This window comes from Triticum aestivum, chromosome 3B, assembly GCF_018294505.1.
Source record: "Triticum aestivum cultivar Chinese Spring chromosome 3B, IWGSC CS RefSeq v2.1, whole genome shotgun sequence".
NCBI lineage: Eukaryota > Viridiplantae > Streptophyta > Magnoliopsida > Poales > Poaceae > Triticum > Triticum aestivum.
The window spans coordinates 215,109,736-215,134,885 of record NC_057801.1 but is presented as its reverse complement, the minus strand read 5'-3'; the positions used below and the strand labels follow the sequence as shown (position 1 = coordinate 215,134,885).

The window sequence follows — 25,150 nt, the reverse complement described above, 5'->3', positions numbered from 1 at the left end:
AAAACCAAAAATACCTTGCTGCAATTTATTTCTTTTATTTTACTTTACAATTTATCTATCACCTATTACCATATTTGATCCTTGCAATTAACGAGTACAAGGGAATTTACAACCCTCTTGTCCGCGTTGGGTGCAAGTATTTGCTCCTGTGTGTAGGTATTGTCAAAAGTTGTTTGCATGAATCTCCTATTGATTCAGTAACCTTGGCTACTGAGGGAAATACTATCTGCTACTATATTGCTTCAACCTTCCTCTTCGGGGAAAATCCCAACGCAGCTCACAAGTAGCATGCACCAACGAATTGGCTATATAAGGCACCCCCAACCCCTTCCGAGCTTCTCTGTTGCCCCTACTCCTTCCCAATAGTGTTGAGGCAAAAAAATCCTCCTCGCGCGTTCACCAGGGACTTGAGTTCAAGCTCAGCATCATCGCCTCGGATCACCATCAACTCCGGCGGTATAGGCCGCCATTCTTCCTCATTTATTCTTCTCTAGACTCCCCTCGACTATGCAAAACTCACACGATCGTTTTGCATAGGTGTCTGTGCCCAAGTCGTCAATTTTATCATTGCATTCACCGCCGTTCAGCTGGCCTCGCCATCGTAGATGTCGTCATCTCCGATGACTCCCTCGAACACCATCCGATGTGACATGATCCCCTGAGCACGACAGTGTGTCGCACGTCTCTGAAGGTGGTCTAGATCGCCGGCATGAGCGTCGCCCGCCTCGCCTCTGCCATTGGGCTCGAGGAGTTAGACAAACCCAACAGGCAGGCCCAATTTATCAGTGTCTCCTCACGTTCGAGTCGGACGTGCTCTGGTCGTGGTATGGTTTTCCCTCGAGGAAGTGTATTTGCTACGAGGCACCTCCGATGTCATCGCCCTCCAGCGCGTGGCTGAGCGACTAGGCCAGGCCAAGTGTGTTTTGCCGCTAAGCTACACCCAATGTGCGCCTTTGCTCACCAGATCCGATTGCTAAGGCCCATTAGGTTGACGGCCTTTTCTTATTCTTTTATCTAGAAGCATAAATCAATTATAGAATATTCATTTCAATTTTAAATATAGTAATTCAAATTCCTACATGCTCCTAAAATCATGATCTATCCATTAGAGTCAGATGCACAATTTTCCATGTGAATTTCTTGTACTGACATTTAACAAACATTTTTTCTTGCATATGAAGTCAGTCTTTGGAAACTCCTGGCATAGTCATTTGAGCTCCAAATGAGTTGACTCAAATTCCTAGATGTTTATAAATCATTCTCTAATTATTAGAACATAGTGAATTTTTTTCCTATTACTAGTTTCTGTTCGACCCATTAAATAGTCTATTCTTCATATTTGTCAACTTTGAAAAGATCTAGAATATTATTTTGAACTCCAAATCCAGTGGAACCAATTCCTAATTGTTTATAAAATCACAACCTATTTAATGGGTGCCTTCACTCATTTTTATAGAAGCTTTTCCGTTTATTCATTATCATTGTCATTTCCTCCTTTAATCCATCTTTAGTGAATTGAACAAAAATCTCTAGAGCTATAAAACCAATAGTTTCCCTTTGGTTATTTTTCATACAACCAGAGAAGTCCCAAAAAAGTGAAGTTCCTGCTTTGTTGTGATGCTTATTTTGTTTTGCTTCTACGTTAGATAATGGCGTAGAAAAAGGATTTGGAGGAGGACCAGAAGAGTTTGAAGACTTTGCTGAGCTAGGAAAGCAACCCTTATCATGCGGCCAGGTCGCTAGACACATCAGCCTTTGTGTCCTCCCCATGATTCCCTTGTGTGTGGCTTTTGGACCACTCTTGGACATTTTCTATGAATTTTCTTGGAATCTTTTCGTGAAACTCCCTGAAATTACATGGTTCACAAAAAATAGACTTTCGAAGGATCATTAGTAGGTTAGTCCTCAAAAGCATAAATAATTATCGAAGTAACATTCAAATATGCAATCAAACTTCAAAAGGAGTCATTATGTACAAGCATTAGATAATTATGTCTTACCACGTAGAACAAGTGATGTCTCTACCCAACCTCCACATTGGTGCTAGATACAGACCACATCGGGACGCCTACTACTAAGTTTACATGGAGGAAGCAATAGTTCACTACACGATACATGATAACTGAGCTCTAATGAATTGGCCTTGAAGGTGAATGACTTCAATATAGTCATCCTGCCTTGTGTTGTCCTTAATAGATTCCTCTGGATCCTTGGATAAAAACTCCGAAGGGTTCTCCTTGGAGTTCTCAAAGGGATCCTCGGTGTCAAAGAAGAAAGACAACAACATGGTGTTGTTCAAAGGCACTTAGCTCGCGAATGAATGGCGGTGAAGTGGCAAAGGTGTTCTTATGCAATTGTGAGTCGGCGAAGTGGACCAAGTGAAGGCTCTTGGGTTGCTATATTGATGTCATGCACTGATAGGCGTGTTATGTTTAGTGTAGTGTTGTTGCCTCCAAACGACTATCTAGCGGCGGAGCCACATTAAGCAAAAATTAGTTCATGGCCCACCGAGCCTAGGAGCAAACATCGAAGAGTGAGCGTAAAACTAGATTTTGATGACAAAAAATGTGCTTATCCATTATCATGGCTCGCCCATCATTTGTTTCTCCACTACGACCGCCCCGAACACTTGAAACGATGGATCTTAGCTTGGTACATGTTAAACCATGGCAAGTCTCATACAACCCTTAACAAAGTGGCAAATAACCCTTTTTGAGCAATTGTGTAGTGGACAAGCCGTGCAACTGCTGGATCATTCCTGCTAAGGGGCCTAGGGATTATGTTGACTTTACTGGACCATATACTAGACCAGCTTGAGTTGAGAGGTAGAGGTAAGTTCACTAATTTATCTCCGAATAGGCATAACGAAGACGACTAATAGATTCACATGCTGAAAGTTGGATGACCATGGGCAATGTCGCAAATGTAGTGGCCCCTAAAATAGTAAGAAGGGAACGATCAATGTAAAGTGGAAAAAAAAATCATATACCAATGTAATGCATGAGCAGGCACATCCCCTTCGTCTCAACTCACCATGTTCAGTGGTTTTGGAGGTGCTTGTACCTCTAGGCTATCCATAATATTTTTTTAAATGGAAGCTTTTGTTGATTCTTTACCATGTATCTAGGTGGTACATTCACAAAAGAGTTTGACCTCCAACCTCCGCGTCAGAGTAGCACAAATTCACAGGGCAAAGGATACACCACTAAAATAAATATGGTAACAATTTAGTTTTTTTTTTGAGAGATAATGGGCAGCCTCATTCATACATTTCAGAACTGTTCAGTACAAACTATATTCCTGATAACTTCAGGAGATACATTAAACCAGTATGACCCTTCATCATGTTCAGCAGACTTTGCTAGAACATGAGCTGCCTCATTACAACTTCGACTAACATGAGTAAAACAACAGGATAAGAACCTTGGAGCCCTACTCTTAATATCAAAAATTACAGCACCTGTGTGAGACCTGTCATCCATTTTACTCTTAATTTTGTTGATCAAACTGGCACAATCTGTCTCCACAAGGATTTTCTGGAAACCGGAATCTTCAGCAAAAAACAACGCATGGCGCATTGCAATAGCTTCACCCAGCTTCGGATTATCAATATGATGAATAAACCCTCTGCTTGCTGCCAACACCCGACCTAGATGATTTCGGATCACAACACCAATGCCCATGCGTTTAGTCTGGGCAAAAATCGCAGCATCAACATTGACCTTGACCGACTCAGCCGGCGGCGGAGACCACTTCGGGATTGACACCTGGTGCTCACGCCTATTGGAGCCAGCCGACCTGAAATTGTGCAATAAGATGAAATCGACATAAGCTTTGATCTTGCCTGCCACTCGTGAAGGATGAGACATTTTTCCACCATTTCTTATGTTGTTCCGGTTCTCCCATATATGCCAAATCGCCACAGCAAGGATCAGTGCATGTAAATCTGAGGCACTAGAAATCCAATCCAGAAGCCATTGTTGTATATGGACAAAGCTTTTCAGTTTTAAAGACAAGTTAAAACACTTTTTAAGCTCAGCCCAGATTTCTTTAACATAGTGGCACAAAAGGAGGCAGTGTTCCAGAGTCTCAAACTTGTTACAATATATGCAATCATACCTTGTTGCAATTGACCGTTTGTGGAGTTGATCACCCATAGGAAGGCAATTGTGAGCTATTCTCCATAGTACTATCTTCATTTTATCTGGACACTGAATTCTCCGTAGATTCTTCCACAACTTCTGCATAACATCTTGATTCGAGGAAGATCCACTGCCAACAGAACTTCGATTGATCCAGAACTGATTTGTTCTTACTAGATTGTAGCCCGACCTCACTGTATAAATTCCATTTTTGGTATATGGCCAGGAAGCAAAGTCGCTGCACCCTTCAGAGCTTAGGGGAATTTTAAGAATTCTTTCTGCAATGTCACGATCAAAGAGTTCTCTAACAGTATCTTCTTTCCAAGTAGAGCCGTTACTACAACAATAAGGGAGAACACACTTATAGTGCCCACTGGAAGGCTCATGATGCCAAAATATAGAGATCATGCCGCCGCTGCCACATTGGAAGAGCATGCCTGACAACTCGCTATAGTTGAGCGCATGCCATCATCACCAACTCTGGTCTTCCCTTTGCCGACCATTTGAAGTATGGAGACCATGTGAATATAAATGCATAACTCACACATGATAATTTATACTTTTTAGCAATAGCAATACCATTACAGCTAAGCCATATGAACCAACATAAGAACCTGCCCCAACCATGATGAAAACACGCAACATATTTCTTAGCCCCCTCAACCAGTTACCATACATAGTAGAACCTCCTCAAGATGGTGGTAAGTTGGATGCCACCTAGACAATATAGATTACCCGTGCCTACTAGTAATCGTATGTAAGGTTTGATGTTTTCCATTATCTTTTCAGGAGTTGACAATCTTGATACTCTTCCTATGTGGTATTTATTTGAACAGAGAAATAAATTTGTTCAAAAACATAGTGTGTTCATCTCTCATCTCCCACATTTCTCCAAAGAACGGCGACTAGGGTTTTCGCCTAAGTGATACTACCGTTGGTTCCTTTCACCTCTAGATGCCTTCCGGCGCAAGCGAGGTGGCGAACCCTGATTGGGGTTGACCATGTTTGGGTTGGCCTTCCCTGGCTAGGGCTTATTCTAGGTGTATGGTTGGCGATGATGAGGTGACGAAATCATCGATGGCAAGGAATAAGTTATCCTCGTCATGTCCTTGTTCCGATAATTTTGATTGGTGTAAGTTGGTTGCGTGTAAAGCTTCAGTCAGGGACAAATCTTGGACCATGTCTCGTCTAGGTGGCCTTGGACATCGTCGTTTACTGGAGTGGACGTCAACGGTCTGTGTGTTGACTTTTTTGGCTTATTTCTTCACTCGGCGATGCACGCCCAACTTTGACTTTGTCGGGAAGCTAACGAGGGAAGGCCTCCCTTGAGATGAGTGTCTAGCCCCTTCGTCGCCTTCTTCTCTGGGACGACGATCTGATCTCCAGTACGTTGACTATGGTTTCTTTTGGCTCTGACTGACGCCAGGTCGTTGCATCAACAATGTTATCACGATTCCGAAGATCCAGAGCGGCATCAAGGTTTGCTCACATCACGCCACCACCAAATGCAGGAGGAAGACAACATGGATATACCACACCTTCTTTTTTCTGTTTTTGTAAAAATGGTCTCTTTTTTTGAGGGATTTGTAAAAATGGTCTTATAAGAGTCCAGATTTTTTTTTAACAAATGGTCTTATAAATGGCCTTTGGCATGAGAAAACAAAATTAGGCATCTTTGCCTCCACTCCATGAGAAAAATCCATCTCCGGTTAACTGAAACCGTCCGTTGTTCCGCGTGAAGCCGGAGCGGAACACCAGCCGACCACGCTCCCGAAAGGAACAAAAAGACGGCGACGGAAGCTCCAAGCTGCTCCCGGACCACTGCCTCGCTAGAAGCCACTGCGGTAGCCGTCACCGCACTTGCGGGGAGAACACTCGCACGCGGAGGGAGACGCCTCCACTCCAATGGCGGTGATCACCGCGCCGCCGCCGCATCCTCCCCTTGCCGTATTCGCCGCCGCGCCCTGCCACGGAGTGCGCTTCTGCCGCGCTCCACTCATCCGCATGGCGGCCTCCTCCTCATCGTCTTCGCCTTCGTTTTCCTCGTCCTCCTCTTCCTCCTACGGAGGTGGTGGGGGCGGGGCCGGGGGAGGGGGCGAGATCCACTACGTCTCGCCGCCTCCCCCGCCCTCCACGCCCTCCGGGGCGCCCGTGTACGTCACGCTTCCGGTTGACGCCGTGGGTGCAGGGGGGCGCGTGGCGAGGAGGCGGGCCATGGCGGCTTCGCTCGCCGCGCTGGCGAGCGCCGGGGTGACAGGGGTCGCGGTGGAGCTGTGGTGGGGCGTCGTAGAGCGCGGGGGGCCTCGGGAGTACGACTGGGCGGGGTACCTCGACCTCGCCGCCATGGCGAGGCGCTGCGGGCTCCGCGTGCGCGCCATCCTCGCCTTCCACCAGTGCGGCGCCGGGCCACAAGACTCGTTCTGGTACGTCCCGCTTCTCCCCTCTGCTCTAAGCACGCCTATTTGTCTCCTTTTTTCTCGGGTTTTCCACATGTATATGCGTGTGAGCCGAACAACTTTGCTGCCAAATGTAAATGAATTGACATTTGTGAGGGTTTAGAGACACATTGGTGAAGCTCTCCTGGTAAATGTCTAGGGAGAAGGCTGCATTTTAAACCATTTCGTCGGCCTTTATGAGTACCATCGTGGTTGAGGTCTATGGAATTTAAGTAGATCAGTGCAATGTATGATCACAAGAGTGTGCGGTATCTGAAAGTTTGAATGCTGCAACCAAATCAGAGACTTATTTTGTGGTTTATGCAAGTGTTTTATGTGATGTATCAGTTGAAGTGGGAGTATACCTTTTTTTCCGAGAACATATGAGTAGAGCTTTCCAGATTTGGATGTAGCATGACGCTAGGTGAAATGAAGGAAACAACTTAAAATAAGTCATCTCACAGGAGCTGGAGTTTTGTCATAACAGCAGAGTCATGGAGGTGTTGAATGGAAAGGCCGAAAGGCATTGAGGATGTGATCCTAACCTAACGTGCTTAAATGTAAATAACTAAATATTTACATGTTGTGTAAAATTATGCTTTTTTTGGATTCAGTAATCTCTGATAGCCACGACTTAGCATTTCGTTTCAATACATGAACATACCTGTTGCAAGTACTGAAGAAGCATTTAGTCCTGTTTGTGCCATTTTATACCATGTTCAAGAGATGAGAATTTGACCAGGATGAAATGATACTTTACAGTTTTTCTTTTTCAAACATGACATGCAATTAATTGCCCTGCAAAACATTAAATTTATCTCCATACAAGTGTCATTATGGTTCATGACATATTAATTTAGGAAGCTATGTGTGCCTGTCTTAGTTGTCTCAATGTTCTATTGTTCACTGTGGACCTTAACTCTATGTATAGCTACTATTTCAAAGAATAGTATGTGGCGTGCAAGCAGCCAACCTAGCACTTCAGCTTATGCAAATGCTTATATGGCAACATATGCAGATTTTCTATATATAGAGAGAACAAGATGCAATCTTTAGTTTTTACATGTAACATAGTTATGTCAAGTATTTCACCATATTTAAATGATCGTTCTGTAATGCCCAGACTGTCACAACAGCAAAATGATTCAATTGAATGCCAACTCTGTCACCACAACAAACTGAAGTTACATAAATTCCTATACACTTTTGGTAGGAGACAGTGGGAAAATTTCCTACAGCTTTATTAACAAAAAGAATATGTACAAAGAGTCCTACATTGGAATGATACTAGTATAAGAGAGATTTTTTGAAAAAATATTTACAGGTTTGGTAGCCAGGCCAGCAAGGCCTCAGCATATTTCTTTTTGGCCCTATGACCAACCATGATCATCTCATGCTTATACGTTTGATGCCACTTCTCAAAAGTCAGGGCTTCATTGTCAAAAACTTTTGCATTTCTTACAACCCAGATGCTCCAAGAGGCAATGGTGATAATTTCAATGAAAAAGGCAACCTGAAGTTTAGCCCTGGACTGCCCCTGGTTCCTTCCCTTTCCGCTTCTGTTACTCCTGGGGCTCAAACCACAACATAAATCCAACTGGAATTCAGGGAGGTCCTTCCTCATGGAAGTCATGCAGCAGCACTTCAAGCTAGAAAAAGGGCTGGCAACGATGTCAACTTCTCATACAGTTGAAACTAGCCCCTTCTCCCCTCTCTACAATATCTGCAGTTGACAATGGCAGAAAGACCAGCCTCATATGCCCAGTTCACATCTCAGACACGCTCCCAGGCAGTGTGTTATTACTAGATGATCCTTCCAGACATCCAAGCTGCCTGGTACACATAGGTGACTTCCCACTGGACTCTATTGCTGCTGCAATGATCACACTCTCTTTACAGCATCCAGCAGGGCAGCTATTTGAAGAAAATAAAGGTTGTGGATTTTACAAGGTGCAGAAAAGGTCTGACAAACCAGATGTAAATGGCTGGACTTTTGCTCGGTAGGCAGTAGACAGCTCCCCAGCTCAACACGATTCTGCCGGAAATTTATCCTGATGCTCATCCAGGCACCCCTGAGGCCCTGACCGGAGTGAAGCCTTGAGCTTGCCAAGTGTGTTGGCACAGGCGGTGGCTAACCAATAACCATAGGTAGCAGACTAGCAGATTTGGAATGGTCCAGTGTTGCGGTTCTTTCGGCACACTCGAGCTGAATATACCATTGTTGAGCCATGGCAACCATTTTATAAGCGACCACCGAAACCATACGATCCGCATCTCTTCTCTGGTCCCAACATTTATTCACACCGGTTTATCCAAACTAGCAGATCCCTTCCTCGTCATATGTAGGAAGTTCAAGTTGTAGTTGTTATGAACCCTATTGTCATTATATGGCAATGGTAGAGATACTGGCAGGAGCGACAATGTGAACTATGGCAAGGTCAGCAGCAGATGCTGCATCATAAAACTGAAGTCCTATAATTGCGGTCCGGTGATTATAAGAACCCTGGCAGCAAGGGGGCCAGAATTGGAGTTGTCATGACAGTAATGACCCTGTTGTGATTTCTTTTTCCGAAACGCAGGCATAATATTTGCCTCATGTATTAATTAAGTAGAGAATAGAGTTTTACAGGTGCCCCTCAAGATAACGCATGGCAATTACTCGCGCAATACTATTTTCCCTAGTTTCTTAGCACCCGTGGTGATCCAAAGTTTTGCCTCGTCGAAAATGATGTTTAGCAATATTCGCAGTGGGGCGCTCTTTTGCCGGAAAACGCGGGACTTCCTCTCGTTCCAAATTGTATCAAGAGACAAGCATGGTGAGAGAAGCCATGTCTCGTCTATTGGGATTTTGCATGCCGTTTCTTTTATCCCACCAATCCTGGACGAAGCCCTCCAAATGCCAAGTGGATGTATCCATGTGCACAAGGCCTAGCCTCTCGGTGACCAAGTTCCATAGTCTAAGGGTGTAGCGGCACTTGAAGAAGAGGTGAGCCCCGGTTTCTTGCTCCATTTTACAAAGAGGGCAAAGGCTGCAATTTGTCCACCCACGCTTTGCCAACCTATTGGCGGTCCAAATCCGGTCTTGCAAAGCCAACCACGAAAAAACTTGACTTTTGGCGGAGCCCAAACCTTCCAAACCATGTGGTCCATGGGGAGAGGGTTATGCCCAAGAATTGAGCCTTATAAGAGCATCTAAAACCGGACGCCCCATATCCGGGCCCCTATACTTGGACAGTACGGCCATGGAATGGACCGCTTGGCTTTGCTCCCGTGCGAGGGTGCGCGTCGTCCTCCTTTGCCGCTTCTCGATGATGCAGGCACGGAGGGCTTCCTCGGTGTTGTCCAAGCCGGCGCGCGACTCTGCCTCCGCTTCGAGGGCTACCGCAGCTTCCCGCGCCTTGTTGCTCGCACGGCGGGCACGTTGACGGTGTCCTGGACTAGGGGGACCCGGCCCAGCTGGCCTAGTGCCGAACTGATGGCCCGTTAATGAGGAAGGACTCCGGAGGCCTCTGACCTATGTGTATCAAGCTTCACCAAGGACTTGGCGTGTACTCCAAGGTCTACTAGATTCGGCATGTAATCCCTAGATGGGAACCGACCATGTGTAGCCCTAGATAACCGCTCTGCTTTGCTCCCGTGTGAGGGTGCGCGTCGTCCTCCTTTGCCGCTTCTCGATGATGCAGGCACGGAGGGCTTCCTCGTGGTTGTCCAAGCCGGCGTGCGACTCTGCCTCCGCTTCGAGGGCTACCGCGGCTTCCGGCGCCTTGTTGCTCGCACGGCGGGCACGTTGACGGTGTCCTAGACTAGGGGGACCCGGCCCAGCTGGCCTAGTGCCGAACTGATGGCCCGTTAACAAGGAAGGACTCCGGAGGCCTCTGACCTATGCGTATCAAGCTTCACCGAGGACTTGGCGTGTACTCCAAGGTCTACTAGATCCGGCAGGTAATCCCTAGATGGCAACCGACCATGTGTAGCCCTAGACACCCCCAGTGCCTATATAAGCCGTAGGGTTTAGTCCGTAGAGACGATCAACCATTCATCATCATCATCATCATACCCTTAAGGGTTTAGACCACAACTCATGATCTCGAGGTAGATCAACTCTGTACTTTGATACTCGTAATATAAACAAGAGCGGGACGTAGGGTTTTACCTCCTTAGAAAGGGCCTGAACTTGGGTAAAAGTAGTGTGTCCTCCGTCTCTTCTTACCCATCGATCCGATCTCACAGCTCGGGCCCCCTACCCGAGGTCTGCTGGTTTTGACACCGACACATGTTGCGCCTCATGGCCGGTTTGGCCGTAAACCATGCCGGCATTGACCTCCGACTTGGAGCCCGAAGCCCGAAGCTGCGGGGAGGAGGCAACACCGAAGGTTGCGCCGCCAACTGTGGTCGCCACGTCCGGCGAGGCCGTGGTCACGCGCCTCGAGCCACCAGCCCCAGCGGATCTAAGCGCCATTTGCACGGACACAATGGACTCCCGCCGGATCGACTTGGACTGCGGTCAGGCGCATTCCTCCCATGAGCGGTGGAGAGCCATGCAGACGGCCATCTCCTTCTCATCTCCACATGCAATGAGTACCGGTCGACGTCCACCATTGCCCGCCATGTCGGAGATCGCCAGACAGGAGCTTGGGGGCGGGGCGGAGTGGAGTGGAGTGGCTAGAGTGGCTAGGCAGACATGGTGGACGTGCCTGTGACCGCGTCCGGGCGTCCCCATATCCGCCCCACATATGGGCTGCATATGGGGGTTGCCGGTCTGCTCGGATGTTTGGGGTGCGTTTGGGGCAGCCGGTTGGGTGGCTTTTTTCTATCTGGGCAGGCCGCCCAGGCGTTTGGGGCAGATATGGGGTGTCTGGTTGTAGATGCTCTAAGCGGTAGCCGACGAGTATATCCCATCATTCAAGTGCTTCCACACGATGTCGTCTTTGGTTTACTTATCAAGGTGGAAGTCATGCACAAGCATCCAAGAACCCCCGGATGTGGTCAACAGAGACAACGGCGGAGGAATTGATCTTTAGAATCCAAGCATTGCCCTTAAGGGCCTCACGCACTTTCCAATTTTTTCGCCTCGACGCCTTGAAGATTAGGGATGCGATATCCTTGGGTTTGCGCCCAAGTAGCCAAGGGGAGTCCCAAAAAGATGTTTTCGCGCCATTTCCAACGGTGACGGTGGTGGAAGCATGGAAGAAATCAGGATCCTCATCGCATGGGTTTCTCAACCCCACCCACAACTTATTTGGCTCCTTACATTTGTACCAATGCCAACACAAACGCAAAGCATGAGCAAATTTGTCGGTGTTGAGTATTCCGAGGCCACCATACTCACGCGCGCGGCAAACAGCCTCCAAATTGACCTTGCACTTTGCGCCAGCCGTCTTATCTGAGCTGGACCAAAGAAAAGCCCTCTCAAGCTTGTTGAGGTTATGAAGTGTGCTCGGAGAGATGATGAGGGGTGCGATGAAGTACACTGCTTGAGAGGTGATGACGGACTTGACGAGGGTCGTGCGCCCAATGGTAGTAATGTTTTACCCCTCCCAAGTGACCAATTTTCCGGCCGCTCTGTCTTCAAGGAATTGGAAGTCCACCTTCTTTAGTTGCCAAACCGAAAGGGGAAGGCCGAAGTATCTCATTGGGAATAAAGCTCTAGTTGCCGGCATACTTTGAAGATCCTGATGTACTGGCAGGCTATAACCAATCTCAAATCACCATCTATTTATCTGCCTGCTGCTTGTCCACCTTGGAAGCCATGTTTGCAAGCTCTGATACTTATTACTGTGTGCCCTGATGCTGCGAATATTTAAGGAATTATTCACTGATGGAAAAGATTGTCATTGACGACTAGGCGTTGTGGCCAGCAATTAGATTCGTGGAACTGAGGTAGAAGAGTGAGCCTGCAGGGATTGTGAATAGCAATTGGTGGATAGGGAATTAGTTTATTTCTTGCCTACTACAGTACTGGACAATGTAGACCTGACTCTCACTCTCGTCATTGTGTATTAGAAAAGGAGTGTAAAGGAAGTGTGAATTTACAAATCGCTGATGGTATCCTCCAGCAAAAAACAAGGAGCACAGACCCCAGAAAGAATTTAAAGCAAAGCAAAACTGATGAAAGCTAGCAAAAGGAAAAAACAAAATCAAACTAAGCTAAAGAAGAAAGGCTAGATTATGGTAAGCTAATCCAAACACCTCCCCACTGGTCGGTAGGCCACACGTGCAGTAGCAGTTCCTGCTAGCTTCCATAGGTCCGCCCTGTCCAACACAACACTGTCCATAGATTACCTTGACTTGCCTCTTAATACAAGAACGCCCTAATATGGACTCCGAGCATGCATGGACTCAAATATTAGTATGTCCTCTTCTGGACTCTTTCCTAATCATCTTCCTTGATTGCTTTTGCTCCATTGACTGCTCCTGCTCCTTCATTTTCTAGCTCTGCTGCTCCTGGGGCTCCCACCGGTCTGCACAGCATGGTGACAAAGGAGCAAAATGAAGTATGAAACTTAAAGATTTACACTCAAGGTGACTAAAATCTTAAAACAAAATGAGTTCATCTTCGTGCCCAAAATGATGATAATGATTGCTACAATAACAATGATTATGATGGGTGACAGAGGATCTATTTTACTTACACTAGGAATTACTGAAAGCCATCCTAGCTCTCGTTTCCTGTCTATTTGAATAAGAGATTTGTACATTACATTTGAGCTACCTTTGATGGTCAAGTCTTACTATATATGCCCCCCTGCATCACAATCATCTAGCATTCCCTCATAACAACTGTGAGCGTCTGAAGAATTCTTAGGGGCCATTTACCCATTCAGCATTATTCTTGGCCCAAGTTGTCATACGAAAATGTGGGTCCATCCCAAATTGATACACGCCTTCCAAAATGGTAGAACTGGATGTTACTTGGTGTATGACCGCTGTACATCAACTGTTAAAATAAAAGGTGTTACATTTAGTGATGCCTTTCCACAACTGCTTTAATTAGTGAAACGTGGCAGAAAAATATGGTTTCCAGCATGCTAAATGCGTCAGCAATTATACGAAGCCACATGTAATTGTGTCAGAATTCACTCAGTAAAATGAATTGATTATTTTTCCACCTTGCGACGTTCACTATATTGCTTTTTCAATTTAGTCCTTTGATCTTGAAATATGCAACCGTTCTTTTTGCTGCCATAGTGACAAGTGAGCAGACGCTGACAATTTCATTTATGCACAAGATTTCCCGTTTCTGCTGTTTTTGAAAAAATATACCTACTACAGGGTCCCTCTTCCACAATGGGTGCTTGAGGAGATGGAGAAGATGCCAGACTTGTCATATACTGATAGATATAAACAGAGAAACAAGGAATACATCTCATTGGGATGTGACATTCTTCCACTTCTGAAGGGAAGATCACCTATGCAAGCTTATGCTGACTTCATGAGGAGCTTCCGCGACAATTTCAAGGAGTACCTTGGGGCCATAGTGACGGTTTGTGCTCTCCTTTTATATTTAAGTGTATCATGCTAATTTTACACCAGCAAGAGGTTGTAAGCCCCTTGTATTTATTGCTTTTCAGGAAGTTCAAGTTGGAATGGGCCCAGGAGGTGAGCTTAGGTATCCATCATGCCCAACCGAGAAGCTAAATCAGCCAGACAGCTCATCTGAACTTGGGGAATTTCAATGTTATGACAAGGTATACAGTGAAAGAAGATCCCTGATCTTATCACTTTGATATGGAAAGTTTTTACATTTTCGGTAAACATTCATTTTTTATGGGCGTATATGATGATTTCTCGCAAGTACGAGCCCTAGTGTATGACACAGGTTTATACACTTACTGTTTAAATCAACTATAATTTGTTAGTGAGCAAACTTATACGTGAGTTCGAACTTAAAGCTGAAATGCGCTTCGTACGCATTTCAGCTTATATCAGACTCCTGTGTGTATGATGGCTTTAGTTTATTGAACAATCAACAGGGCCAAGACCACAAGACTGAGGTGTCGTTTTGCCCTCGGCTTCAGTTTGTAAGCTCATGATCTGAAGCCAAAGCAATGGCTACATGCTAATTACTTACCTCGTTTGGTTTTTGAGGAACTATTGAACTAGATCAAAAAAAAAATTGCACATGCATTTTCTTAGGTTAACAAAAATGGCTTTCTGTTATCGTTATTTCGCTAGCATATGGCTTTTCTGAAGGGGTAGCATTAAAAGATAGTGTTCTGAACTTCTGATCACTTTGCTGTGATGTACTTGGACAGTTCATGCAAGCATCACTGGGTGCTCATGCGCGGATTCTTGGGATTCAAGAGTGGGGAAGTGGTGGTCCAGCTGGCATAGATAGCACGTGGCAGAATCCTGAAGAGACAAACTTTTTCCGTGCCGATGGAGGATGCTGGAATACCCCTTATGGCCGATTTTTCCTCGAGTGGTATTCCGGAATGCTTCTTCTCCATGGAGAGAGGTTATGCGCGGTCGCTGACGCCGTCTTTTCTGGCACCGGCGTGACCATCTCGGGGAAGGTTTCCGGCATACACTGGCACTACTACACATGTTCACACCCATCCGAGCTGACAGCCGGCTACTACAACACATTGCTAAGAGACGGCTATCTCCCCATCGCCCAAATGTTCTCTCGACACAGAGCTGCCCTGTGCTGTGGCTGTTTCGACCTGAGGGACGAGGAGAGAAGCGGTCCTCAGAGCAGCCCCGAAGGCACTCTCCGGCAACTGATGGCTGCCGCTAAGGTATGGAACCTACCTCTCAACGGCGAGAACTCCGCGGCGAGGCTGGACGATGCGTCGCTGAGCCAGGTCGTCAGAAGCTCGAGGCGCTACTCGGGCGGCACCTCGGGCGCGTCTTTCTCCTTCAACTATGTCAGGATGAACAAGAGCCTGTTCGAGTCACACAACTGGAACCGGTTTACGAAGTTCGTCAGGAAGATGTCGGATGCCAGAACCTTTCTGGCTAGACTGAACTTCAGGAGACACCAATGCCTGCCTTCAATGTCAGTTGTTTGGGTTGCTAGCCAGGCCTATGCATACACATGATTTATTTTGTTGTTGTTGTTGTGTGTCGAACATGTATGTGACCTGTGATATTAAAATTGTAGACGACTCGAGAAGGAAAAATGGAAGAAAACTTCCCAGTGGGTTGGTCGTTGTGTTCTCATGCTTATTCCAGTTTGATTGAAGCTTCTGCCTCGCATGTGCTAGCTGACTAGCTCCTCACCGAATCTTAGATTTTTGTGCTGTAAAGTGACGGTCAATTACTCTTGAAAAATAAAATAAAGTGACGGTCAATAGCTACACTCATCGCAAGCCATTTTTACCAACAGTTATCTACACCGGTACAATTTATCTTAGGTTCTGCTGCAAACATTCTACGTGGAACGCCTCAGAGCACATATACTGGTATTATTTATGGTATTAAAATTGCAGAAATCATTTGTTCAACTCCAGTATTCTCTTGTCTATGAGCTGAGCTGTCATCTGAAAACGGTGGCCTTCATTGCACTATCAGCCATTTATCCATGTAGGCCCTAATCATGCATAACTTGCACATGTGGCATTAAAGGAAATAAATACCCCAGCTGGAAATTTCTCTTGTTTGTTCTGAAAAATGAGTGATTCAACACAAACAACAGCTCCTGAACATGCTGGATGGACAAGAACTCTCTGTCAGCAGCTGGATTTTGGACGTCGATAATTCTATCAGAGCAACAAATCAGATTCAAAATCGCTCAGGTTTATGTCGCTGAAAATACGATGAAAGTTATGCTTATTTTTCTCCAGAGTTTGTTTTTTTCACAACAGGGAACAATGAACCAAGCAAGCCTCAAAGAGCTCAAACTCAAGAGGAACTGAAAGTGGATAAAAGGAACTAGCTTCCAAAACCGTTCAATTTCTGGACAACAAAAGTTTCATACTATTACAACAACTTCGGCTTTTAACTGTACCCCCAGGACTTCCAGCACCACGTGCTAAATATGTGCAGAAAATTATTACTCCCTCCGTTCCATATTACTCGTCGCTGATTTAGTACAAAGTTGTACTAAATCAGCAACGAGTAATATGGAACAAAGGGAGTAGCTCTTATCTCAGAAATCTACAGTTGGCTGTTTTATTTTTCAATCTTGATATAAGGTTCTAACACCGTCTTGTTCGATGCTGATGAATGTGCCTTGGGAAAGAGACCGTCCCTCTCCTCGGCATCGGCCGCTCCTCGGCGGAGCAGGGGGCTTCATCGGAGAACGAATTTCCGTTTGCATTGTCGATTGGAATTGTAGCCTTCTTCAGAAATTTATCAATGTCACTAATAAGTCAATCGTTGGCCGTTTGCTCAGTACTGAAGAAATCCACAGAGAAGGTAAAACAAATCTTCTATTAACAGTGGTAATAACTAAAACTAAATTTATATTGATGCTACTAATAATTCAGACACCAATTACATCAACAATAGCCCCATTGGTGACGTTCATTCGATTTCAGTGAACAATCACACCTAGAGTAGAGTATAGTAGAATCAGCTGAGCTACACTCTGATTCTGATCAGGGGCGGGCCCACCTCAGTTCAAGGGTATGCATCTGAATACCCATTGTTTTTGGCAAAAAATATGGTATATATAGTATATATACAGTGTCAGTATAAGAAAAAACGAAACTGGTACGCCAACGTGCTTGTTAAGCATTTATAAGCCCAAAACATAGGCTGGCCCAGTAGCCCACCCTTTCCTCGAGTCCACACCTTGGCCCAGAAGCGCATCGCACGGATACATCGTCGCCAAAAAAACTCGATCGATCACGAACCGGCACCTCCCCTCCGCTGCTCCGCCACAGCCGCCTCCGCAGATCCCACACGAACTGGCGGAACTGCCGGTCCGCCGCCACAACCACTGCGCCAAGCGACCGCCGGGCAGCCGGCAGGGCTGTTGCCGCCGTCGCCTCGCGCGCGTGCGCACGGCGCGCCGCCGGTCCGCAGCGACGAACCCCTCGCTTCCTCTCCCTGCCTGCATCCCTTCTGTCTAAGTTCTGAATTTTCTGATCGACAACAGCACAACAGACTGCATTGATCCAGTTTCAAATACACAAGCACTGATTTTGTAAGCAACAGCCAACTTCTGAATCGTCTCATCTCTGAACCTGAAGTGCCACTGAATTCATCTTACAGGTTATGTCTCCTTTTTTTTTACTTCTGTAGGTTCTGTCACTCTGATTTTGTAAGCAACAGGCACGGTTCTTCTCACCGTTGATTCAGGAGCATAGTTCGGCTCCTAAGTCCTAAGTAGGTATTTTCACCACTTCACTTTCTTATTTAATTGTTGGTTAAGTAAAGACTAGTTTGCAGCCAATTATGAATTGTTTAGACATGAGAATGTGCAATTTTTCATTTAAGTTTGTGATGGGAGAATGTTTATAAATTCTGAATTTGTTACAGTAAGCAATATGTATAACGAGTAGTATTCTAAAACTTGAACAATTTTACTTCTCAGGTGTAAAACATGAAGAGGAAGAATACTACTGATTTGAGATCTTTCTTGGAAGGAGTTGCTGCAAAAAAGAAAAAAATCTGAACCAACAAGTGCTACACCATCTTCCAATGAAAGTCAGCTGCAGTTGGTAATGTTCCAAGGGCAAAGTGGCAGTGAGACACACACAATACCACCTGAACCTGAGAGAGCTCCTAACACAGAGTCCCCAATAGCAGAAGATGATGATGAATCTTTGACTGTAGATGGATCTGATTCTATAGATGAGGACAGTGATGATGATATTTATGACATCGTGCCTGATCCTGGGTTGAGGACTCCTATCTCAAGCTATGATGTTAATGACCAAGATTCGGTTAGAAGGGCCTACATTGCATTGGGACGATGTAAACCAAAGATGGAGAAGAAAGATTTTCCGCAACATAACTGCGGAGGTAAGCGTCGCTTCCAACCGGTTTGGTTTGATGAGTACAAGTGGCTTGAGTATAGTGTGGATAAAGATGCGGCATATTGTTTTGTTTGCTATTTGTTCAATAGTATAGTGTGGAACATGAACGCGAGATTTCGTAAGCATGTTGGTGAGGTCAATAGTGCTCATTGTGAAGCCGAAGAGAAATATAATTTGTTCATCAAACCTAAAGCATCAATCCGTGAGGCAATGGCCTCACAAACCACACAGTACAAGGCTCAATATCTAGCTCGGTTGAAATGGTCACTTGAGTGCATAAAATTTATTTTGCATCAGGGGTTGGCTTTTCGTGGTCATGATGAGGGAAAGGATTCAAAAAATAAAGGAAATTTTTGAGAACTTTTGCAATGGTTGGCAGGAAACTTTGAAGAAGTTAATAAGGTAGTTTTAGGAAATGCTCCACAAAATTGTCAGATGATAGATCACAAGATTCAAAAACAGCTTATTGGTTCTTGTGCTCATGAAACAACAAAATTTGTCATAGAGGAACTTGGTGATGAGTGTTTTGCAATTCTTGCTGATGAATCTAGTGATGCATACCAGCAAGAACAATTAGCTCTTTGCTTGCGATTTGTCAATAAAATAGGGGAGCCGGTTGAAAGGTTTCTTGGTCTTGCCCAAGTTGCGGATACTACATCATTAACTCTTAAAGAAGAAATTCAGACCTTGCTTATGAAGTATCAATTGCCCATATCCAAGGTACGTGGGCAAGGGTATGACGGTGCTAGTAACATGAAGGGTCATGTTAATGGTTTGAAGAAACTAATTATGGAAGATTCTCCTTCTGCTTATTATGTTCACTGTTTCGCCCATCAGCTTCAACTAACCCTTGTAGCTGTTGCTAAGGAGAATATTGATTGCAAATGGTTCTTTGGACACCTTTCATATTTGTTGAATGTTCTTGGGATGTCATGTAAAAAGATCTGCATGCTTCGTGTTGCTCAGTCTGAATATATGATTGAAGCATTGAAACTAGGTGAGATTGAAATTGGCCAAGGTTTGAATCAAGAGATGGGACTAGCAAGGCCAGGTGATACGCGATGGGGTTCCCACTATAAAACGGTAATGCATGTTATGTCTCTGTATCCTTCAATCAGGAAAGTTCTCTTTAAGCTTGGGAAAGAAAGTAATAGTGCAGAGGCTTTAGGAGCTCAGACAATGTTGGAAGTATTTAAATCATTTGAGTTTGTTTTCATGCTGCACTTGATGAATGAAATATTTGGATACACAAATGACTTAAGCAATGCTTTGCAAAAGAGAGATCAAGATATTGTGAATGCAATTGATCTTCTTGAGTTCACAAAGGTACAACTGCAAGTTCTGAGAGAAGATGCTGGATGGAGAGAATTCCTTGAGAATGTCACTTCTTTTTGTGTGAAGCACAATGTCAGATGTGTTGACATGGATGGGAAGTACATGCCTATACAAAGAGCAAGATCATTCTATAAAAATGCCATGAATTACCACATGTTTCATGCTGATATGTTCTTGGGTGTCATTGATAGGCAACTTCGGGAGCTTAATAACAGGTTTGATGAGGTAAACACAGAGCTACTTAGATGCATGGCATCATTCAGTCCAGCCAAGTCATTTTCTTCTTTTAATATTGATGACTTGGTTAAGCTTGCTGGGTTCTATCCTCATGATTTTGACTTTGAAGAAATGCACCAACTTCCTTTTCAACTGAATCTCTATATTAGTGATGTGAAGAATGATGAAAACTTCACAAACTTGAGAAATCTAGCAGAGTTATCTATGATGCTTGTTAAAACAGGGAGGGATCTTCGGTATGATATTGTTTACAAACTTCTGAAATTGGTGCTAGTCCTTCCTGTTGCGACAGCCGGTGTTGAGAGAGTCTTTTCATCAATGAACTATATAAAAAACAAGCTAAGAAGCAAGATGGGGCAAAAATACTTGAATGATTGCTTGGTCACATTTGTCGAAAGGGATTTCTTCTTGCAAGTTAAGGATGAGGACATCATCACTCATTTCCAGAGCATCAAGGATCGCAAAGTTATCCTGTAATTTGTAAGCTTTTTTTTATCATTTACTATTTTCTATCCTCTATATATCTTAGATTTTGCCATCATATGTTGAACAATTTTTTACTTCTATATGTCCAACAATACCAAGTTATGATCATTTTTTATGAATATAATACATTATGTGGTATCTTTTATATAGTCTAGAACTAGTACAATATGTTGCTATAATTAGTTTTACGCACCAAAAGGAAGGCTGTAGGCCTCAAAAAAAAGTTTTCAAATTTTGAATACACGGTCTTGAATTCCTGGGCCCGCCCTGATTCTGATGGCTAGGACGATCAATACTAGCAGCTGAGCGACACTGGATTCTGAATCCCAGTCTCATGGATCGTTTGTTCAGTTGCTCCACAGGAAGTAAGGTCCCATGGCCGGCGTCCAGTTGGCGCATCCAGATCGCATCGACACTGGCTCCATGGCTCCTCTTGTCGCCACTCCGCAGTACGAGAAGCATGTCGCGGAGGAGCCACCGCAGGGGCTGATTATGTGAGGCTGCGGCGGCGGCTGCTGCTTCTGCTGGATCGGCGCCTGCGCCGGCACCAGCGCAAATGTGCCACTGCAGGGGCCTGTGCGAGGCGGCTGCTGCAGGATCGGTGGCGGCGCCAGCACCGGTGAGCCACCACAAGGGCTTGCGCCAGGCTGCTGCTTCTGCTGGATCGGCGGCGGCGGCGCCAGCGAGCCGGTGATGGTGATCTTGACCCCGCGCCGCATGATCTCAGCAAGCAGCCGCGCCGTGTTGAGCGCATCGTCGAGCCCGCAGTGCAGGCGGCCCTCCCAGTCCAGCCCCGCCGCCCGGACCGCCTCCTGCAGGTTGACCCGCCCTCCGCCGCCGAGCGCCGCCTGGAAGGGGAGCCTCAGGTTGATCCAGCGATTGAAGTAGGAGGCCTTCTCGATGCCCTTGAAGCGGCACTCGAACTCGAGCATGGTCCGGCAGTCCCAGTCCCCCCAGGTCACCACGGCCAAGCGGACGCCTCTCTTGTTCTCTGCTCCCGCCGTCGCCGCCTTCAGCCAAGCGTCGTGTAGCCAGAGCGCCTCGCCGAGTTCCACGCCGCTGTCGACGTCCTCCTGCCGGATGCCGGTGAGCTCCCTGCAAAATTGGGTCAGCACAGGGTGATGCTTAGGACGAACGTACCTGCGAAACGCGGACACGATGCGGCCGGTGGCGCCGTCGACGAGCACCGCGGGGAACTCGATGATTTCTTGCGGGAAGATCCGCCCGTCTTTCACGCAGGTCGCCTCGAAGTCGACCACCACGAAGAAATCGAAATCTTGCTCCAGACCCTGCCCGCGCGCCGCCATGATCGCTGCCATGTTCGCCCAAGTGCGCGCAAGTCGAGATCGGGGAAAGATCAGATCGAAAAACTAGGGTTGCGAACCCGCCGCGCCTGGATCCCGCAGCTCGATGGATTGGCGCAATTTCTAACCCAATCCGATACTTTTCGGAACGGTTGGCGCGATTTTTTTCTTTTTTGACGCGGTTGGCGCGATTTTTTCTTCTTTAATCAACAAATCAAAGGGAAAAAGTTCATACGGGGTGTGAGATCCGTGAGACTGTACTCCCCTCCCCCGACCCCCGCGTCCCTCTCTGAGGCGACACGGGGGGAACCCAACATCCCCGCCGCCGGCCCCCTTCCTCGCCTCCCTCCCTCGCCACCGTCGTGGACCACTGCGGGGCAAAGCCCTGGCAGCACCGGCGGCGGCGGGGCTTCTCCCCGGCGCAACTCCTCTCCCTTTCCCCGATGTTGACCCGGATCTGCTGCTGGTGGCCTTGGCGGCGCGGCAAAGGCTCGACGGCGTCCCTGCTCGGCGCCGGTGGGGTTGGGGCGCCTGCGTCCGGTGGTGCTGCCTGGACGGTCGGTGCAGCCTGGGGCTCACCGGCTCGGGATCCCCCTTGCTGGATCTGGGCGGCGGGATTCGGGCCGTGGCCGCTGTTAGGCGTGGTGTTGCCGTGGCCCTGCGGCCGCTGGGCGCCATGGTGGTGCAGGCGGATGCGGTGTCCCCGGCGAGGTGGTCCTGGCGAAGATGGGCAGCGGTGTGTTGGTGGCGGACGGGTGCGACGACGTGCTGGAGGCGACGGCGTGAGCTACCGGCCAGGTTTGGTGGTGGCGTTGTGATGGCTCGGCTAGGAGGGCGTTCTTGGCGAGCAGCGAGCGCCGATCACCTACGATCCGTGTGGCGAGCGACGGCGCTCTCGCGGTGGCGCTGGCGTGGGTGCTGCCCGCGGCGAGGCGGGTCAGATCTGAGCCTGTTCGGGTCCGTTCCGGGCGCTTGGTGCCGGGGACGTCGCAAGGCCGTCCCTTGGAGCGGGTGAAGGCCGTCGTGGGCGGTCTTGGACCTTGCTGGAGGTGCGGAGTGGCTGCTGTTCTTCAGCTAGGTTGGAGGTGTTGGTTGGGTCGCGATTCTAGGCACTGCGGGGGCACGGCGAGGGCGTTCGCCGGATCCTGGCGAGGAGCACTACTGGTAGGTGCCTGCAGGTGGAGCACCAGCAACGGCGGTGGCGGCGGCGTTGGATCAGCCATGGGGGTGGCGGCGCCGAGATGGCCCTGCCAGGAAGGTGTCCTGGCGTGCAGCGGGCTTCCGGCCGCCTTCGTGTGAGGGGATCGCGGCGATGCCCCGGTGTGAGGTTGGAGGGGCGGGCTAGATCCAATCTGGCGGCAGTCTCTCGGTGTTGATGAAGGCCGATGGGGCGGTTCTGGCTTTTGCTCCGCTTGGAGGATGTGGTCGCTTCTCGTCGGTGATGTTGGTGGAGGTATGGTTCGTGCTCTCTCGGCAGTGTGGGTGGTGCTGGTCCACGGCTACGCGGCTTCAGCGGATTTGCTGCGGTGACGGCGGTGCGAGGCTTCAGGGACGGTGCTGCCCTGCACCTCGTCGGAGTGAAGATGCGCAACATTACGGATGAAAATCCTGTCCGGTTTTGGCCGGACGGCGTCGATGGCACCCGCGGGTGTCGTTTCCCTCCCTGGAGGCGACGTCGAGTGTGTCGCCATCTCCCTCATGCTTGGTATTGGCAGTTGTCTCCGGGCGAAAGCCTTGGTCCTCTGGGGCAGCATGATGGCGGTGTCTGCGACGTCGTTTCTCTGTTGGGAGCATCATGCGAGGAGACTGAGTTTCCTGTTGGCGCTCATCCGGTGTTCGTTGTGGCCCTGACCGCTCTCCTCCGGCGCTATGTATGGTCGTCGCGGATGAATCCAAAGGAAGCTGGAGTTGCTGTTCTTCGGAGGTGTTCTGTGTCGATCAAGACGCGGCGAGGTGTTTCGGTCTTGGGCAGGTTTTTCCGTGTTGTAGTTGTGTTGTTGTGTGTGGCTGTCCGGAGGATAGCCGGAGGTGGTGTTGATCTACGCTCGTTGTTCGCAGCGAGTCGTAGATGTCATGTACTAATTTTCTCTCCTTCTATAAAACTATGGTACGCAATTTGCGTACCCTCAAAAAAAAAAACAAATCAAGGGCTGTGATTTCCTGTTAAAAAAAGGCTGTGATTTGGCCCAAAAAAAAAACCAATGGCTCTGATAGAAGACTCATTTTACTCTTCTACACCTTGACATGTTTAGCTTCTTTTTTAAGGGGGAAAGAATTCATCCACCAAATTACATATCGGTCACACACATCCACAACATAGAAGTGAACTACTTGCTACTAGACCGTCTATACAGCTCATCAAATAGATCATGAATCTCTTCCCTGAGAGCATTTACAGTCGGACCCCTCAAACCCGCTCAAACGCCCGGACGGGTTGCCCCGTCAGTATCTGGACGAAAAGACGACACCCAACCGGGCTCTCAATAGGCGGCCCAAACGCCCGGACCGGCTGACACTCCCCATATCCGGCCCATATGTCAGGTGGATATGGGGACATCCGCACATGCCCGCCACGTCGGATCCAACTAACTATGACCCGCACATATACGCACTTTGGACGAAACACTGGCCGCATCCACTCAACTCCACCCCACTCCCATCTCACAGTACCAAGCTCTACGGCGACCTCCAGCGTTCTCCTCCATGGCAACCACTAGATCCGACTCCAATATGTCCAGATCCAAGGACTGGGAGCTCATCCCTTGTAGCCCCGAGGAGCAGATGGTTGTCTACATTGCTCTCCGATGCTCTTGGGAGGAGTGCGCCCACCCTCGATCTTCCGCGAGCCAGCGGGCATCCATTGCACAAAATGGCTCTCGGATCCGGGGCCAGTGGATCTCGGCGCGTGACCGATGCCTCGTCGGATGTGGTGAACACTGCATGGTGCAACCCCACTATGGCGGCGAGACCATTTAAGTGGCACGTCATCCCCGCGGCATCGTGCGCCGAAATGGAGGCCATACGTACCTCCATGAGTCGCCGCTAATCCAAAAGTGAGGCCGGCAAGACAAGCCTGCCACACGAGGCTGCAGGGCAGCTTTAAGCGGAGGCTACTTTGGGAGCCCTCACATCGGAGGCTGCAGCGCCAGCCCGCAATGCGGAGGCGGTTGTGGCAGCTCGCAAAGCAGCGGAGAAGGATCCTTCGTTCCCACATAGCCGAGAAGCAGCTCAGGAGGGCGGTGAAGGAGATGGCAAAAGAACAAAGTTGGGCGGTCGATACC

The 25,150-nt window shown here is 47.6% G+C and overlaps 3 protein-coding genes across 4 annotated transcripts; 2 read left to right on the top strand and 1 right to left on the bottom strand.

The window, feature by feature from the left end:
- The first annotated feature begins 5,861 nt into the window (after nucleotides 1-5,861).
- Nucleotides 5,862-15,740, top strand: LOC123069423 (beta-amylase 1, chloroplastic). The gene is made up of 4 exons (XM_044492276.1): nucleotides 5,862-6,565; nucleotides 13,850-14,060; nucleotides 14,149-14,265; nucleotides 14,833-15,740. The coding sequence occupies exons 1-4, from the start codon at nucleotides 6,048-6,050 to the stop codon at nucleotides 15,619-15,621; spliced, it is 1,635 nt and encodes a 544-aa protein (XP_044348211.1). The 5' UTR covers nucleotides 5,862-6,047; the 3' UTR covers nucleotides 15,622-15,740.
- Nucleotides 15,741-17,020: 1,280 nt separating this feature from the next.
- LOC123069424 (zinc finger MYM-type protein 1) lies at nucleotides 17,021-20,687 on the top strand. 2 transcript variants are annotated; one of them, XM_044492277.1, is made up of 3 exons: nucleotides 17,021-17,672; nucleotides 17,771-17,854; nucleotides 18,063-20,687. In XM_044492277.1, exon 3 carries the CDS (start codon nucleotides 18,943-18,945, stop codon nucleotides 20,554-20,556), a length of 1,614 nt encoding a protein of 537 aa, XP_044348212.1. In that variant the 5' UTR covers nucleotides 17,021-17,672; nucleotides 17,771-17,854; nucleotides 18,063-18,942; the 3' UTR covers nucleotides 20,557-20,687. The 2 variants fall into 2 exon arrangements, with proteins under 2 accessions (XP_044348212.1, XP_044348213.1); XM_044492278.1 differs by having other exon boundaries at nucleotides 17,771-17,858.
- Nucleotides 20,668-22,129, bottom strand: LOC123069425 (ERI1 exoribonuclease 2). The gene has a single exon (XM_044492279.1). It carries the CDS (start codon nucleotides 21,882-21,884, stop codon nucleotides 20,913-20,915), a length of 972 nt encoding a protein of 323 aa, XP_044348214.1. The 5' UTR covers nucleotides 21,885-22,129; the 3' UTR covers nucleotides 20,668-20,912.
- Nucleotides 22,130-25,150: the final 3,021 nt, after the last annotated feature.

Bases quoted from the DNA above. Each gene is read 5' to 3' on its own strand.
- LOC123069424 (XM_044492277.1), top strand. From the start codon at position 18,943: ATGATAGATCACAAGATTCAAAAACAGCTTATTGGTTCTTGTGCTCAT.
- LOC123069423 (XM_044492276.1), top strand. From the start codon at position 6,048: ATGGCGGTGATCACCGCGCCGCCGCCGCATCCTCCCCTTGCCGTATTC. The intron at 14,061-14,148 runs GTTTGTGCTCTC...ATTGCTTTTCAG, and splicing joins ACCTTGGGGCCATAGTGACG to GAAGTTCAAGTTGGAATGGG. The intron at 14,266-14,832 runs GTATACAGTGAA...GTACTTGGACAG, and splicing joins AATTTCAATGTTATGACAAG to TTCATGCAAGCATCACTGGG.
- LOC123069425 (XM_044492279.1), bottom strand. From the start codon at position 21,884: ATGGCAGCGATCATGGCGGCGCGCGGGCAGGGTCTGGAGCAAGATTTC.